General features: G+C 44.9%; 1 protein-coding gene across 1 annotated transcript in view; it reads left to right on the forward strand.

The window, feature by feature from the left end:
- Window positions 1-16,023, forward strand: part of Utp20 (UTP20 small subunit processome component) — a 76,250-nt gene that overhangs the window by 42,274 nt on the left and 17,953 nt on the right. Inside the window, exons 28-43 of the mRNA XM_087901995.1 lie at window positions 556-699; window positions 1,311-1,390; window positions 3,388-3,611; window positions 4,193-4,337; window positions 5,309-5,396; window positions 6,274-6,417; window positions 6,710-6,760; window positions 6,866-7,018; window positions 8,579-8,734; window positions 9,012-9,152; window positions 9,535-9,672; window positions 12,093-12,232; window positions 12,412-12,503; window positions 14,238-14,557; window positions 14,725-14,864; window positions 15,081-15,237. Of these exons, the coding sequence (XP_087758121.1) occupies window positions 556-699; window positions 1,311-1,390; window positions 3,388-3,611; window positions 4,193-4,337; window positions 5,309-5,396; window positions 6,274-6,417; window positions 6,710-6,760; window positions 6,866-7,018; window positions 8,579-8,734; window positions 9,012-9,152; window positions 9,535-9,672; window positions 12,093-12,232; window positions 12,412-12,503; window positions 14,238-14,557; window positions 14,725-14,864; window positions 15,081-15,237 (2,313 nt within the window). The remainder of the gene's footprint in view (window positions 1-555; window positions 700-1,310; window positions 1,391-3,387; window positions 3,612-4,192; window positions 4,338-5,308; window positions 5,397-6,273; window positions 6,418-6,709; window positions 6,761-6,865; window positions 7,019-8,578; window positions 8,735-9,011; window positions 9,153-9,534; window positions 9,673-12,092; window positions 12,233-12,411; window positions 12,504-14,237; window positions 14,558-14,724; window positions 14,865-15,080; window positions 15,238-16,023) is intronic.

Here is a 16,023-nt window from a genome sequence, read left to right on the forward strand (position 1 = left end):
ATATTTGCCATTCCCAGGTTTATAAAACTCCTCACATATCAAACTCTTCAGAATTTTCAGTTCCTCCTATAAATACAGACTTTGGCTATAATGCCATTGATGGGAACTCAGTAAATACGTCTAGTTTGAGCCTGAACAGATGGCCTGCGTTGTTATGACTTCACACCACCTAGGGAAGGAAACATCATGTCTGTTTAGTGTTTGCTGTGACTCTCCAGCCTCTCTGCCTCCACACAGACATATTTGTTTATTTCTGTTACTGCTTTTTTCACTGTATGTCCGTGCACCATTGCATGCAGTGCCCCTGAAGGCCAGAAGAGGGCACCAGATCCCCAGGAACTGGAGATGGACAGCTGTGGGTTAGGAGCTGCCGTGTGGGTTCTGGGAACTGAGCCTGGGTCCTCTACAAGAGCAGCCCGTGCTGCTAAACACTGAGCGTCTCCCCATCCCCAAGCCTCTTTTTTCTCTGCCACATGAGCAAGAGTGTCTCTCTAAGGAGTCAGGTAGGGGAGGGTAGTGTGTGTGTCTGTGTCTGAAAAAGACATTTGCTTGCAGATACAACTAAGATTTATTAACCCACTGAAAAACTTAAGACGCCTGGGAATCAAGATGATCAGCGATATCTTTTTGGATTGGGAATCCTATCAGTTCAGAGCGGAAGAAATTGATGCTGTGTTTCATGGTGCAGTTTGGCCTCAGGTAAACCTTGATTTGATTTCTCCACCCTGCCTGACACTTTCTACTTCTCCCAGTGTTTTTATTCACCAGCATAGTCCGCCCCCCAGACACAAAGGTTGTCTGCTCTGCTTTCTTACATCAAGACTTTTATTTCTGCAAGTTGTTAGAACACTTAGTTAGACCCAAAGATCGAAAGTCGGTTTTTAAATTCTGTGGCGTTTACACTGAAGGTTAGCTTGAGTATGGTGTGCGCCTTAAGTGTGCGCTACCTTCCAACGCCTCGTGTCAGCACACGGAAGGTGCTGTGTTCATCAGCGTTTCTTTTCGGGTTTCTCTGCTTGTGACCAGTTGTTATGGGAACTGGTGTAACTAGCTAAGAAGACGGCGGGAGGGACTTGATTTGGAAACAGCTTCTAGCTGTTTAGACTCAGTCATTTCTGACCATAAATCCCCAGACAGCTGTCCCAGTCTCCAGATACTCTGTGCACCCACCGTTGCTGCCCTTCTCTCCCTCTTGTCTGTCCTTTCTGTGTGGTCTTTCACCCTCCGCTGTGGTGCTTCCTCTGCTTAGTAGTTGCTCTTGTTTCTCCTGTAAGTCCCTGTGGTTTATATACCTTCATTTGCCGTCTTAGATCTGCAGGCTTGGATCTGAGAGTCAGTATTCGCCTACTCCTCTGTTGAAGCTAATTAGTATCTGGAGCAGAAATGCAAGGTAAGACTTTTTTCCTCTAAGGAAGAGCAGTGCTTCAGTCTAGTCAGAGCTGGTGTCAGGGCCGTCCGCTGTCTAGTGAGTTGCTTTGAAGTACAGTCAAACAGATAAGAAGCAATTGAATAAAAACATGTAAAAAACTCAAAATATGTAATTAAAGAAAACTAATGGGCTTAAACAATATACGTGATGTATCCCAAGAAAAATGTTCATAGATATATTTGCCTATGAATTAAAAGAGATGTGTGAGAAACTTAAAAAAATAAATATAAATTTTACGTTTATGGGTTATATTACAGTACATAAATACATTGTATAGGGTAAAAATCAGGATGAACATATACTCAAATATCTTTTCTTTCTTGTAAAAAACATTCAGTATCCTTTCTTTCAGCTTTTTAGAAAATGGAAAAATAGGTATAAATTACATCTTGCAATGTGATTGATACAAATGACAGTTGTATATAAAATGCAAAGTGGAAGCCTAGGCATGGCAGTCGATGGATGCATTCCTGCATGTGTGATGTCTGTGTTGGTCATTTGATCTGAGCTGGCTGGGGAAGTAGGATGTCGATCCTATAAGGGATGGCATCGTCACATAACTTTCCTGTCCTCAGAAACAAATGCTCGTGTGCTCACTGATAGTCTGGCGCGTCTTCTCCCCAGTTCTCTCTTGAAAAGGAGAATGAAAACTCCTGTCCAGACAAACACACAGCTCTTACGTCAGGTTAAGCTTTGATATTGATCTGTTATCTAAAATCATGGCATTGGTTTTTACAAAATTAGAGCTATGTTGTATAGCCAGTTTTTCGTTTTATATTTCATTGTTTACCGTTATGGCATGAATATTTTCTTGTTATTAAACAGGCTTCCCCTAAAACCCAGAAGCATCATTTTCTTTTTCTGTTCATTCTACCAGTAGGGAGCCCGTTTGTTGTAAGGAAAGGCCTCACTTCGCTGTTTCCACATTTGATGACAACCTGACATTGTAGCTCACCTCTGAGTGTCTGTCAGCAGTGCTCTGTAGTCGTATTTGAGGAAGTTTTCATAGTGATGTGTACAGACAGACCACAGCTACAGTGCAGCTCCTTCTGACTTTATTTGGTCCCTGATTCAAGGCACATCCACATTGGACATCACTTCATGAATCCTGAAATGTCTTCCTCCTCCTTTTCTGAGAAAGCAGATAATGGGCTGTAGAGATAGCTCAGCAGTTTCAAGCCCTTGGTGCTCTTTCAAGGGACTAAAGTTTGCTCACCAGAACGCCATCCTGGGCTGGTACTCCAGCTGTTTGCTTTCATGACTGTAGAATCCCAGTGAACACAGACACACATATAGTTGTCTGTGAAAGAATTAGTGAATAAATGTGTCACGAACTACTTCGTAAGAATGCTACTCTTTCCACAAGCAAATAACTAGAACTAGCGTCGACCGGTTCCAGCGCTGTGGTTCGTCGGATAAAGGCACACGGCCTGAGTTTGATCCCTTAGGGCCACGTGGATGGAGGAAGGAGAGAACTGATTCGGACAGGGTGCCCTCTGGCCCCCACATGTCCTGCTCAATAGTAAACCCTCACACTCAAGCGTACACACAAAAATAAGTCAGTGTGATAAAAATGTAAAGTAAAACTGCCCCTTTCATAGCATCAGATGTTAAAGTTGATTTTCCCAACTATAGAGAAGTGTAGCAGTTTGCTTCGCACTGAACAGGTAGAGGTGAGCTGTATCCACTGTCCTTAATCTTTGTTTGATGGCTCAGTGGCTTTAGCAGGTCTGCCCTTCATCTGTGATGTGAAATGATGGCACCTCACAGAGATGTCATGAAGTCTAAATAAATATATATAAATGTTTATAGCGTGCTTAGAATTAGCCATTGAGTTCTGGATTTTAAAGTACTTCCTCTTCATTTACACGTTAAAATCACTTAGAAACTCTTATGGAATGTTTTAGACATAAACATCCTGAGAAGTGATGCTTATCACAGTGTCTTTCTCCTTGAAGATACTTCCCTCTTCTGGCTAAACAGAGACCTGGACACCCAGAATGCGATGTCCTGACCAACGTCTTTGCCGTCCTCTCAGCAAAGAATCTGTCCAATGCCACAGCCAGCATCGTGATGGACATAGTCGATGACCTTCTCAACCTTCCAGATTTCGAGCCCACAGAGACAGTGCCAAGCTTGCCGGTGACTGGCTGTGTGTATGCCGAGGTGGCTGACGACACAGGTGTGTGCGCTGCACAGAGCGGGTGATTCATAGACGTCAAGTGGTCTGGGAAATGCCTTGTTTCAGAGACGTGTGTAATCTGACATTGATTGCACGGGTGGGAACGTGGATGGCTGCTGCCTAGGAAGTTCTTAGGCGGTCCTCCAGGAAGCGTTCCGCTGTTGCACCCAGATTCTTCCTGTCGCGGTACCCCAACAGTTCCTGGATTAATGGGCCCTAAGGTCTTTTATGAATTTGTAATTTAAAAGCCAGGCGGTGGTGGCACATGCCTTTAATCCCATCACTGGGAGGCAGAGGCAGGGAGGAGCTCTGTGAGTTTAAGGCCAGCCTGGTCTGAAGAGCCAGGAGTACACAGAGAAATCCTGCCTCAAAAAACTAAATATAAATATATGAATGAATAACTGATTAAATAAATACATTTCTGATTTAGCTACTGGTGTCTCTCTTTTAAGGAAGAGAAGGTTATTTTAATGATTAGAATTGAAATTTAAATGCTCATTAATAGTTGAATACTTTGTCTGTCATCAAGGGGATACCATATAATGCTGACGGAAGGTTAATTTAAACAATCCCCGTTTCAGAGCCTCTCACTGTGGGAGGGAGACTGATTCTGCCCCACGTGCCTGCAATTCTGCAGTACCTCAGCAAAACCACCATCAGCGCAGAGAAGGTGAAGAAGAAAAAGAACAGGGCACAAGTCAGTAAAGAGCTCGGCATTCTGTCCAAGTGAGTGACTGTTTGTCGTTAACGGTGAAGATTAGCGTTCGTTTTAAAAACCTTTATCTTGTTTGTCAGTTAACAATTTTGAACAAACTAGGGAAAAGGAGTCTTCTGAAATGTCACCTGCAAGATCCTGGGTTTACTCTCTAGCACTAACCATCAAATTAAGAGCAGGAGCGGGGCTGGGAGTGAAGAGGGCAGCAGGGCACTTGCTGAGTCTTCCAGAGCCGAGTCAGACTAAAGATTTGCTGGTTCCTCCTTTGTGTATCTGCTTAATCAAAGTCTCAGGTTTTGTTAGATCACTAAAAAATACTAGAAAGAACAAACTGAAGACTCAAGCCTGTTATTTTTTTTAAATGTCTTTGGCAATAAAGCTAATAGTATATAATCGCTTTCTATAAAGGCAAAGTTAGTAAAAAAAAGATTTATCTTAAATTTTGATGTAAGCATTATGAAACATTGATAACCTTTAATATTACTTTCAGCAACATAAAGTGATAAACTGGGATCTTTTAGAAGCTAGAATGTTTTATTTACGTTTTTAAGTTTCTATAAGTGATCGCTAAGTTTTGTCCCAGCTTATGGGTACGATAGTGGAAAGATGGTGAACCCTTACGCTCCAGAAAGGCCAGAGTCATAGACCCGCTGATGCTTCCCAACACACTACGGCCGCTCCGCTGGGTCTCACTTTCTCTCTCCACAACATGGGGCTGAACAATTCCTCTGTCATAGTGCTGCTGATGGAATTACATTGGAAAATTGTGTGTAAAACCTTTAGTGGGTGATTTCCTTGCAAACTAAGGATGCATGAATTGCCTGATGACAGCCCTGACATCAGGAACCCCCTAGACAGCCAGATATGGTGGAAATGGTGGAGCCGGGAGAGAGTGTCCACTGCACAACTGATGGGGGTCTGCGGCCTGGCGCTCAGATCCTCCTTCCCCACACCTTCCTCACCTGTTCACTGTCTTCTTTAGGATCAGCAAGTTTATGAAAGACAGAGAGCAGAGCTCTCTCCTCATCACTCTTCTCCTTCCCTTCCTCCTCCATGGCAGTGTTGCGCAGGTACAGTCTTCGGTTACTGTGTCTTCCGAGGGTGCCATTCCAATAGGTGTCTTTGCTTATAGGCGATCTTGTGACTTATACCCTGTGATACATTTGATTCAGAAAATTTAAGGCTGTTTAGAAGTCCAGCATTTGAAATACGGGGGGACTGGGCTAGAGTAGATGGGAGAGAAGGTGTCACCGGACACTGCAGTAAGGGTCTCTCCATTCCAGGATCTCTCCCTCCTGAGCAACAAATAAAACCTAAGCTCACTGTACATTGTGGAGTCATGAATACAGATCATATTAGCAAAACTGAATGAAAAATCTTTCTCTTAATATTCAACCAAGAGTTTCTGATCAGATTCTAAACCCGAGGTACTCCACTCAGGAGTTCTTCTAGCGACTCATTTATTGGGTGTGAGTGAGCAGGTGGTCGTTCAGATAGAAGCCCATAAATCTGTAGACAGCCAGAAGCGTGCATTTTCTTCAGTGGGCTTATGCTACTGGTTCTGCTGTGATTCATGACCTGGAGAGACAGTGCTGCAAACTCCCGTCCATTCTCATTAGAATTGAAGGAAGAAACCATAACTAGATTTTGTGTTAAAATGCTATTTTTTAAATGCCATGAAATAATTTTTTCCAGTTCTTGTAACTGTTTCTATCACTGTCATAAAATATAAACTAAACTGGGTATGGTGGTACACAGCTTCTAATACCAGCATGTAGGAGGCAGAGGCAGGAATGATGGTGCACACCTCTAATCCCAGCACGGAGGAGGCAGGATTGTTCCAAGTATCAAAATCAGATCTTAAAATAATAACACTAGTACCTTTGAGTGTGTGTGTGTGAGTAACGTTCTACGAAATACTGAAATGCAGTTTCTCCTGATTCTCAGGATACAGAGCTTGACATTCTGGTGACAGTGCAGAACTTGTTACAGCATTGTCTGAACCCCACCAGCTTTCTCAAACCTCTGGCCAAACTCTTCTCAGTTATTCAGAACAAGCTGTCAAGACAGTTGCTGTGCACTGTTTTCCAGGTATGGAATGGGCGTTTGTGATCCCAAAGGGCCCTTTCTTTCTGTCCCATGAAGCACTGGAGCAAGCCGCCTTTGATCCAGTATGATGGATATGCTCTCAAATGGGACTGGGGAACTGAGGCGGTTAGAGCAGAAAGGCTGTGGTTTTATCCATAAATAATTATGCTCATAGCCAGGAATGCTTCCGCAGACCTACAGTCTCGGTGTCTGGGAGGGTAAGGCCAACCTGGGCTACGCAGTGAGCAACTCCCTCGTCAACTCCAAAAATAAACACATTGCCCTTTCTTTTCAGAGTCTGTCTGATTTTGAAAGTGGACTGAAATATGTTACAGACATTGTAAAGGTAAGAGAGAAATCTGATTTCTTTTTGACTTCAAAAGTATTATCATTTTGGTTTATTAACCCTAGTATCTGTCCCTCTATATGATTTTCCCGTTATGTCTTGTAGCTTAATGCCTTTGATAAAAGGCATCTCGATGACATCAACTTTGACGTGCGGTTCTCAGCGTTCCAGACCATCACCTCAACCATAAAGGAAATGCAGACGGTGGATGCCGACTACCTCGTCCCTGTCATGCATAACTGTTTCTATAACATGGAGGTGCGTGTTCATGGCTCACGCTTAGACTGTTTGGATAGTATGCCACTAAATACAGTGACCTAATTCCTAAATTTATTTTAGAAAGAGGACAGCCAGTTTTTAGGGCAGATTTTTGTTTTGGGAAACACTTTCTGCTACTCTCATGACTTGAAAGACTAAAATGTTGGTAAACACACGGAAGCACTTGTGAAAATATCAAGTTCTACAGCACCTGAGCATGCCAGCACCCTTCCACAGTCTCCCTGCTGCGGAGGCAGGACAGAAGGGTCATAGGTTTGATGCCAGCCTGGTCTACAGAGCAGGACCCTGTCTTTCGTTGGTTTGTGTTTTGGTTTGGTGTGTGTGTGTTTACAGACAGGGTCTCACTGTGGAGTCCTATCTGAATGGGAACTCTGTGTAGACCAGGCAGACCTCAGACTCACGATCTTCCTGCCTCCACCTCCAGCACACCCTACCACCATGCACACCACAGCTGGCCCTGTCTTAAAGACAAGCGAGTGTTTACCTAGAGCTGTAGGGAGGGCATGGCAGTGATGAAACCCTTTGGAAAGGAGACGTCAGCCATGGTTGCACAGCCTTCATCGTATTCTAAAACCCATTGAGGGCCAGCACGGAGGCTCGACAGGTAAAGGCATTTGCCAGTCAAGATTGATGACCTGAGTTCAGTCCCCGGAACACATGTGAAAACCAGATGGAAGGCGGGGGGTGGGGGCGGGACGACTGGAAAATCCCCAAAGCTTGAAAGCTGGCTAGCCTGGAGTACTCACAGCAGTAAAACCCTGCCTGGTGACTAGGATGGAAGACAGGAACTGACTCCTAACGCTGGTTCTCTCCTCCACAGTGGCACTGTGGCATGTGCCTGTTCACACACACACGCACTTATGCACCCACATGTACACACACATGCACACGTGCTCACACAATTTAAAACTGTTAAGTGTGAACTTTAAAAGGGGGAATTTTATGGCATTTTAATATGTTTATTTTTAGGTTAACTGTTACTTAAAGGTTTGTCTGCTTTTATTGAAGAGATACAAGAAGTAAAGGGTGTTTATATTAAGTGCCGTATTACTCAATGGAATTAAATCTAAAATGGGAAAATGAAGCCATGACCGTTGCTAAGCTGCAGGGCATCAAGTAACTCTGGGGCATTTACACTCTGTGATGCTCGGAAGTTCATCTGGGATGTGAGCAAGGGAGTTTCTATTTAGGTCTTATTTCTTCAGATAGCATGTCAATTTCAATATAAGAAGTCTGAAACTGCCTGCTAGCTGAGTTGGGAAAACCTTCTCTGAACTAAGTTCTTTTTATTTTTCTGAGGGGGTGAGTTTGAGACAGGGTTTCTCTGTGTAGCCCTGGCTATCCTGGAACATGCTCTGTTTCCCAGGCTGGCCTGCCTCTGCCTCCCAAGTGCTGGGATAAAGGCTTGTGCACCAGTACTACCCAGGCGCAGGCATTTCTTAGTAGGGTTTTTCAGGTAGGTTTTCTAGGGTTTTGCTTTCTTGGGGAATATTATTCTGTGTTGTATTACTAGATAACAGTTCTAGTTCTCGTTTTCAGGTAGGAGACATGTCTCTAAGTGACAAGGCCAGCCTGTGCCTGACAAGCGTCATCCAGAGGTTAGCTGCTTTGAACGTCACAGAGAAAGAGTACAAGGAGATCATTCACCGGACACTCCTGGAGAGACTGAGGAAAGGGTTGAAGAGCCAGACAGAGGTGACGAAGCTTTATCTGTTAATTAGTACTGTCTGCGGGTGTTTTCCCTCTTCTGCTGTTGGAGGGCAGTCGGGTTTAGTATAAATAATTAACAGTTGCCAAGCCTGTTGAGGAGGAGGTGGGTGGGAATGGTGAGGCTTGGATTTGATTTTACAGATTTTTCTTACGTTGAAGGAAATGATTTACTTAAAATATGAATAACTTTTTCTTCTACCTTATCTCATCTACTAGCAAACAGATACGTTTAAAATACTTTGCCTCCCCTTGGTGTTTGCAGAGTGTTCAGCATGATTACACCGCGATCCTCTCCTGTTTGATTCAAACTTTCCCCGATCAACTGGAATTCAAGGACCTGGTGCAGCTCACTCATCGCCACGACCCGGAAATGGACTTCTTCGAGAACATGAAGCACATTCAGGTAGGCGCGACTGTTTCTCCTGCCTTCAGAGTACACCTCAGACAGCTCTGCCTACTGGGGAAGGTGTCCCGGGGTGTCCAGGTTCCTTCCCTGGTCTGCATGGCCATCGCCCAAATGTGCATATGAGATGGTCATCTCCTGCGGCCATCATCAAACACAAATCACAACAGTGTCAACTTTCTCCAGTTTTCCTAAGTGTCCGGGTCCATTTTAAGTGATGTGGATTACATTTCTGTAAACAAATCAACACCCAGGTATTTGCTTACCTAGTTCATGACCAGAGTTTCCTGCCTTTAAACTTTCCATGGAGAAAGCACTGAAGCTGAGGCACAGGTGGTTTTAGGAGTGTGCAGTAACCATTGCCATGTCATCTAATCTCTAGATCCACAGACGAGCAAGAGCCTTGAAGAAACTGGCCAAACAACTGCTGGACGGGCAGGTCGTGCTGTCTTCCAAGTCGCTTCAGAATTACATCATGCCGTACGCCATGACTCCAATATTTGATGAGAAAATGCTCAAGGTGAGCATTTAGGTCTCGGGGGTGTAACATTGGTAACCACATCACTGTATTGTCAGAACTAGATTGACAGGGAAGTGGTTGAGATTCTTTAGAGCCTCTGCTGGCACAGGGTCAGTGCTGTGTAGATGATAAATATGTTCTTATTCCTGTTATTTGTGCGCACGGGCAACCCGCCACACTAAAAATGAAACCCCCTTCCTAGAAATTTCTAGAGGTCTAAAATGATTTCTGGCTTTTGTTTTGTTTTGAGAAAGAATGTCACTATATGACTCACGTTGATCTTGAACTGTCAATTACCTGGTCTCCGCTTCCCAGTTGCTGGCCTTACGGATGTGCTTCTGTTTGTTGGTTCATTGGGTTTTTTGTTGTTGGTTGGTTTGTAGACCAAGTCTCACTCTGTACCCAAGCTGTCCTTGAATTCATTGTGTAGGAGAGGCTGGTGGTGTTGGTTGGTTTTCTGTTGTTGTTTTTGTTTTTTTGTTTTTATTGTTGTTCTTTACTGTTTGTGGGGCTCACCCTTCAGCTCCCAAGTAAATCACACATAGAGTCTTATTTATGAATGTCCAACCTTAGCTTGGCTTATTTCTTGACAGCTTTTCCTAACTTAAATTATCCCATCTACCTTTTGCCTCTGGATTTTTTCCTTTTCTTACTTCTGTGTGCCTTACTTTCACTCTTCCTTCATGACTGATTGTGTGGCTGGGTGGCTGGACCCTTCTTTTCTCACTCCTCAATTTATTCTCTCTGCCTGCCAGCCTCTCCTATCCCTGCTCCTGCCTCGCTATTGGCCGTGCATCTCTTTATTAGGACCGTCAGGTGTTGTAGACAGGCACAGTAACACAGCTTCACAGAGTTAAACAAATGCAGCATGAAAGAACGCAACACATGTTTGCATCATTAAACAAATGTTCCACAGCAGAAACACATGTGACACATCGTCAACTAATGTTCCACAACAGGCTGCCTCGAACGCATAGAGATGGAACTACTTCAGTCTCACATGTGCTGGGACTGTGGCTCCTTCCATCCTTCTCTCCGTATTCTTGAGGGTTGGGTGGTTCCCTCTAACCCAGTCTGGCCTTGAATATACAACTCTCCCTCGCTAGTAACAGGACTATGGTCATGGACCACCATACCTAGCCTTAAAAGGTTCTTTAAATCCCAGTTTTAATTAAAGCTTGCAAGAACAACCAACCCAAGCGTCTAAAGGCACTGACATGTGAGCGGACCCAGCTGGAGAGGATCTGCCTAGGTTTCTTTGGTGTTGGCACAGTGTCTCTTAGAACCTTCACCTTCAAACGTCCTTGTGACTTCCAGGCTGTTTCTCAGGGCCCCGTTGTATGTCCAGTCTGTCTGTCCACTCCCGAGAACTAGCTTTAGACAGTTTGCACTTCACATGTTTGTTCATAAGGTTGGGTTGAGATCTACAATCTTGTTACTTATCTTTCATTTTCCTTCTTGTGGTTGATCCTGATATTTGTGATTTTTTTTCCTCTGTTGCCTTATTGATCACAAAAGTATTTTGTCACTTGCTTTTAACCCCTGTTTTAGCTGTAAACACCCAGAAAATATTCTTACTGCTTTGTAAACTGCCATTGTCTTCTGAAAGGTCAATAGGGGAGAGTTCTTTTCTAATTGCTTGCATGTATAATTGCTGGTGTTCCTCACTCCGCCATGCCCATTCGCATGTTCCTGCCTTCTTTTTCACTCGGCGCTAGAGAGAGGGCGAAGGACCATCCTTAGCTGGGCCCTGACGACTGTCTCTCCTTACTTGTGTACACTGATTAGTGTCCGTTCAAATCAAAGAACCTTCCTTCAAGCGGCCCTCTCGCTGTACCGTGGACTACTGCTCCCTGGAGACTGCAGCTGCCATGCGCAGCCTGTCTCTAACTCAGAGACCAGCAGACTCTTCTGGAATTATTCTATATGGGAACCCCACAGGTCTCTGTGTACGGGAAATTCAGGTCATGGAAGCACTCACTCCCTATCCTTCCTCTTGGGGAGCACTGTGGTCTTGCTGCATCTTACATCCAGAGTGTGACAACTGGGTTTATTTCTGACCACTTTTCTAGTTTAAGAGCAATAGTGTGTAGGTTTGGACCTTGGTCACAGCTTTTTTTTTTCTTTTTTTTTTGCAAAGAATTCAGAGTATATTAATATTAATGAATATTAAAGAATTTAAAGACATTGATGCCATTCTTTGCAGTGACTGGGGTAGGAAAGGGCTAAGTCTGATTTATTTGTCAAACACCCAGTGTCCAAATCGGTATTCTGTGACAGCGACTGGTGAACTGGCCAGTGGAAGAACAGGTAGTCTCTTTCCTTCTGTAGTTCCCGGTGGCGCCCTGTGGAGTTCACCAGATAACCTTGTGCTTTATTAGCGATCACTCGTGCATTGGTGCTCTCGGCTTGTGTTACAGCATGAGAACATAGCCATCGCCGCCACGGAGGTCATTGGCGCCGTCTGCAGACACCTGTCGTGGCCAGCGTACGTGTATTACCTGAAACACTTCATCCACGTCCTGCAGTCAGGCCAGGTCAACCAGAAGCTGGGCGTCAGGTACAGTCAGTTGTGTTTGTCTCTGACACGGAACCTGGGCTTTGCTTCCTGGATAGGTCTTTGTGAGATGGCCGCGAAGACTCGCTGTCTGGATGTGGTTACTGAGTGTCACGTTCGCGTCCCCTCTCCCTTCATAGATGATGTTGCTAATCAGAGGGTCTCTCTGTCTTTCTTGACAGTTTGCTGGTGATAGTGTTGGAAGCCTTCCATTTTGACTACAAATCTTTTGAAGAGCAAATGGGAAATGTTACAAGTGAAGAAAGTGAGGAGAGTACGTTTGAAGCTTTGTTAAATTAGATTCCTACTCTATTCATGGGTAACTTGTTGGCAAAATGCACTGCTTTTTCTTCTCTTTGTAGTAAGGAGCAGTTACTGAGTCAGAGAGAAGCGGAACTAAATGAATGGCTTCTCATGACATCTTAGCAGCCTGAGCAGGAGGCACATCTAAGTTATACAATGTAAACTTCTGGGTCATTGTTTACTTCCCTAGAGGTCTGACTCCCTAATGTGTGGGGATCTGTCTGTGAGTACCGCAGTGAGATCCTGGGCCCAGACAGAACTTTCCTTCTCTGCCTCAGGACGGCTCTTCCTCCTTCTCTTTCCTCCGCAGCAACCTGCTCTGTCGTTAGATTGCAACAGCATCAAAGCATGCCGTCACATTGAGACACAGCCAGACCCTTGACCTCTTAGTCAGCCATCTTCCCAGAGTAGCCTGAATCAGCACTGGACCAAGGTTGAGGATGACGAGCATCTTTGACTTACAGTTCTTTATGATGCTGAGCTCAGAGTTCTTCATTTCCTGGTTCCTATTTCCATATGTTAGTTTAACAAGCCAGGTGTGGTGGCACAATCTGTAGACCCAGCACTCGGGAAGCAGAAGCAGGCAGATCTCTGAGAGTTCGAGGCCAGCCTGGTCTACAAAAACAAACAAACAGAAACAAAAAATGCTGAGCAACAATGAGATGCTAATGAAGGCAGTTTTTTGAGCAGAGGGCAGTATCCTTGTCATCCTGGCAGGCACCTGTCAAGAACCCCATCAGTTACCTGGATTTTCACAGGAGAAACTGAGCTTCAGCCACGTAAGACAACCACGTATCACAGCTGGCAAAGGACACAGGGACATCATGACCACCTTTTTTAATAGTTGGTGGGATAACAAGCAAGTTTAGATAGTTACAGAATTTACTTCATTTAATTCTCAGAGGAGTGCCTTTTCCCTTTCCCTGGTGAGGAGTTGACCACGCACAGGGAGAGAAGTGATTCACAGAGATGGTGTGTTAACAGGGTTATGACCGGCTGCCTCCCAGTACTTCACTGTCTCATTGTCTTCAGTGTGCCGTAGCTGCACAAGCAAGTGCTAGGCCCCGGTTCTACCTAACTCTACAAAAGTAAAAGTAAGCTAAATCCCAGAAGGAAAGTTTCTACATGAGAGCAGCAGCTGGGCCGGTCTTGTAAATGGGGGTTTCTGCTGTAGGAACTCTAGCCCGCTGCTTAGGAAACCTTCTGTTGGCTAAGAATCCTAATCCCAGCATGCTCCCCACCCCACCCTGCCTGACTGTTCTCAAATGACCCGTCCTGGCCAGGCCACATGCTTTTATAATTGCCTGTTTCCTTGTCTCTGTTCCTCATCAGACTCTCGACTGTGAGAAAGTGAAACCCACAGCCTCTCACTCCCTGCTGCTTCCTCCGCTATTCTCCTACCTGCCTGTATTGGAAATCAGTATTAACTAGTGGGTGACAGTTATTCATAGAAAGGGCCGCTTATCAGAGCTGCACGGCTTTGTCTTCATTGTCGGCATCATGGTCACCTCCTCTTCCTCTTTTCATCTCCACTGCCTCTTTATCTTGAGACAGGGTCTGGCTAGTAGCTCCCCTGGTCTCAAACTTTTTAATCGTCCTTTCTCGACCTTGAGTGCTAAGGTTCTGGTTAAAATTGTAGACGGGTATGAACCCCATACCCGATTGTGACATTTCTTTATTTAGTTAAAGGTGACTTTTGTTACAGACACAGTTGAGATGGCTGAGTTACTGGAACATGAAGCCACGGAATTGGAGCCTATGGATGAGGAAGAGAAGGAGCAAGCCTGTAAGGATGAGGAAGAGAAGGAACAAGCCTGTAAGAGTTTGTTGGACAGCAAGGAGCCACTGGAAGCCCCCAAGGCAGCTGATTCTGGTGGGACAACAGCTACGGAACAAGAGTGCATCTTGAAGTCTGTTTCTTTCCTTCCTCGGAATAAGGAAGAGTTAGAAAGAACAATTAAAACCATCCAAGGAGCCATAACTGGGGACATCCTCCCCAGGCTGCACAAGTGCCTGGCATCTGCGGTAAGGACTGCTCCAGCATCTCCTGCTACAGCATCTCCTGCTCCAGCATCTCCTGCTACAGCCAGGATCAAGTTGGGTCAAAGGAGACAGTCAGATGCAGGGTAGAGTGCTGGCAGGCCTTCGTGGTCCTTAGTGTTTGAATTTCCCCCAAATTCTAATTCTTACAGACCAAAAGGGAGGAAGAGCACAAGCTGGTCAAGTCAAAGGTCGTGAATGAGGAGGAAGTGGTCCGGGTCCCCCTGGCCTTTGCCATGGTTAAGCTGATGCGGTCCCTCCCTCAGGAGGTCATGGAGGCAAATCTGCCCAGGTATGTCATATGACAGATGAAAGTTCAGAGAGACTCAGAATTTACTCCTTTTCCCCTGGCTTCTAATTCCTTTTGTCAGAAAGAGAAACACTGCCATGGTTTGCTGTAGCTCAGGTCCTAACTGAGCATTCGGCTTGTGAATCAGTAAGAGACAAACAGACGGGTGTGTTTTTATGTTTCTGTCTCTTGGTTATGTTTCGCCTTTGCGTTTTCTAGTGTTTTGCTGAAAGTGTGCGTCCTCCTCAAGAACAGAGCCCAGGAAGTCAGGGACATTGCACGCAGTACTCTCACCAAAATAATCGAAGATCTGGGTGTGCACTTCCTGCAGTATGTTCTCAAAGAGTTACAGACGACCCTTGTTCGTGGGTACCAGGTGAGTGCGGCATTTCATAGCACATGGGTCAGTACTTCAGGTCTGTCTTCAGTAAAGCTGATTGAGCGAGGGACTGGAGGGATGGCTCAGAGAGTAAGAACACTGACTTCTTCCAGAGGTCCTGAGTTCCCAGCAACTACATGTTGGCTCACAACCCTCTGTTATGAGATCTGGTGCCCTCTTCTGGCCTGCAGGGACACATGCAGATAGAACAGTGTATACATAATAAATAATTTTTTTTTTTTTAAAGAAAGCTGATTGAGCAAGCAGACACCATCACCATCATTCATGTTTCTAGTCACAGCTGAGTTTGGTGTAAGGAAACTGTTCTAAGTTAAATTCAGTATTCCTTCTTTCTGTGGCTTTTTCTGCTAGCATTCATACATATAGGTAGAGATCAGCATATGTGTTTTAACGGTGTATGAGGAGCAGGTGAAACCACCACCACGTAGGTCTTCTCCTACTCCTGTATTATTGTTGCTTCTGTCTTTGAGGATTGGGAACTTCACACAGTAAGGTAACTTTGTTTTCAATAGTCAAATACATTGAAAAAACGTCAGAGGCGGAAAGTAGTCCCACCCTAGGTGGCCAGCATTGCTTCTCTGTTCTTTGGGCGTGTCTGCTAATGCTCCTTCAACCCGGAGGACTCCCTTTAGCAATCATGTGGAGTGTGGAACTGGAGGCAGTGGGTTCTCGTTTCCTTTCTTCTGGGAAGCCTTTATCTCGCCTTCATTCCTAAAAAGGGAATCCCTCCTGAATATGGAATTCTACCGTTTTACAAGCATT

The sequence above is a fragment of the Myodes glareolus genome, chromosome 26 (genome assembly GCF_982192425.1).
Source record: "Myodes glareolus chromosome 26, mMyoGla1.1, whole genome shotgun sequence".
NCBI classification, from domain to species: Eukaryota; Metazoa; Chordata; class Mammalia; order Rodentia; family Cricetidae; genus Myodes; species Myodes glareolus.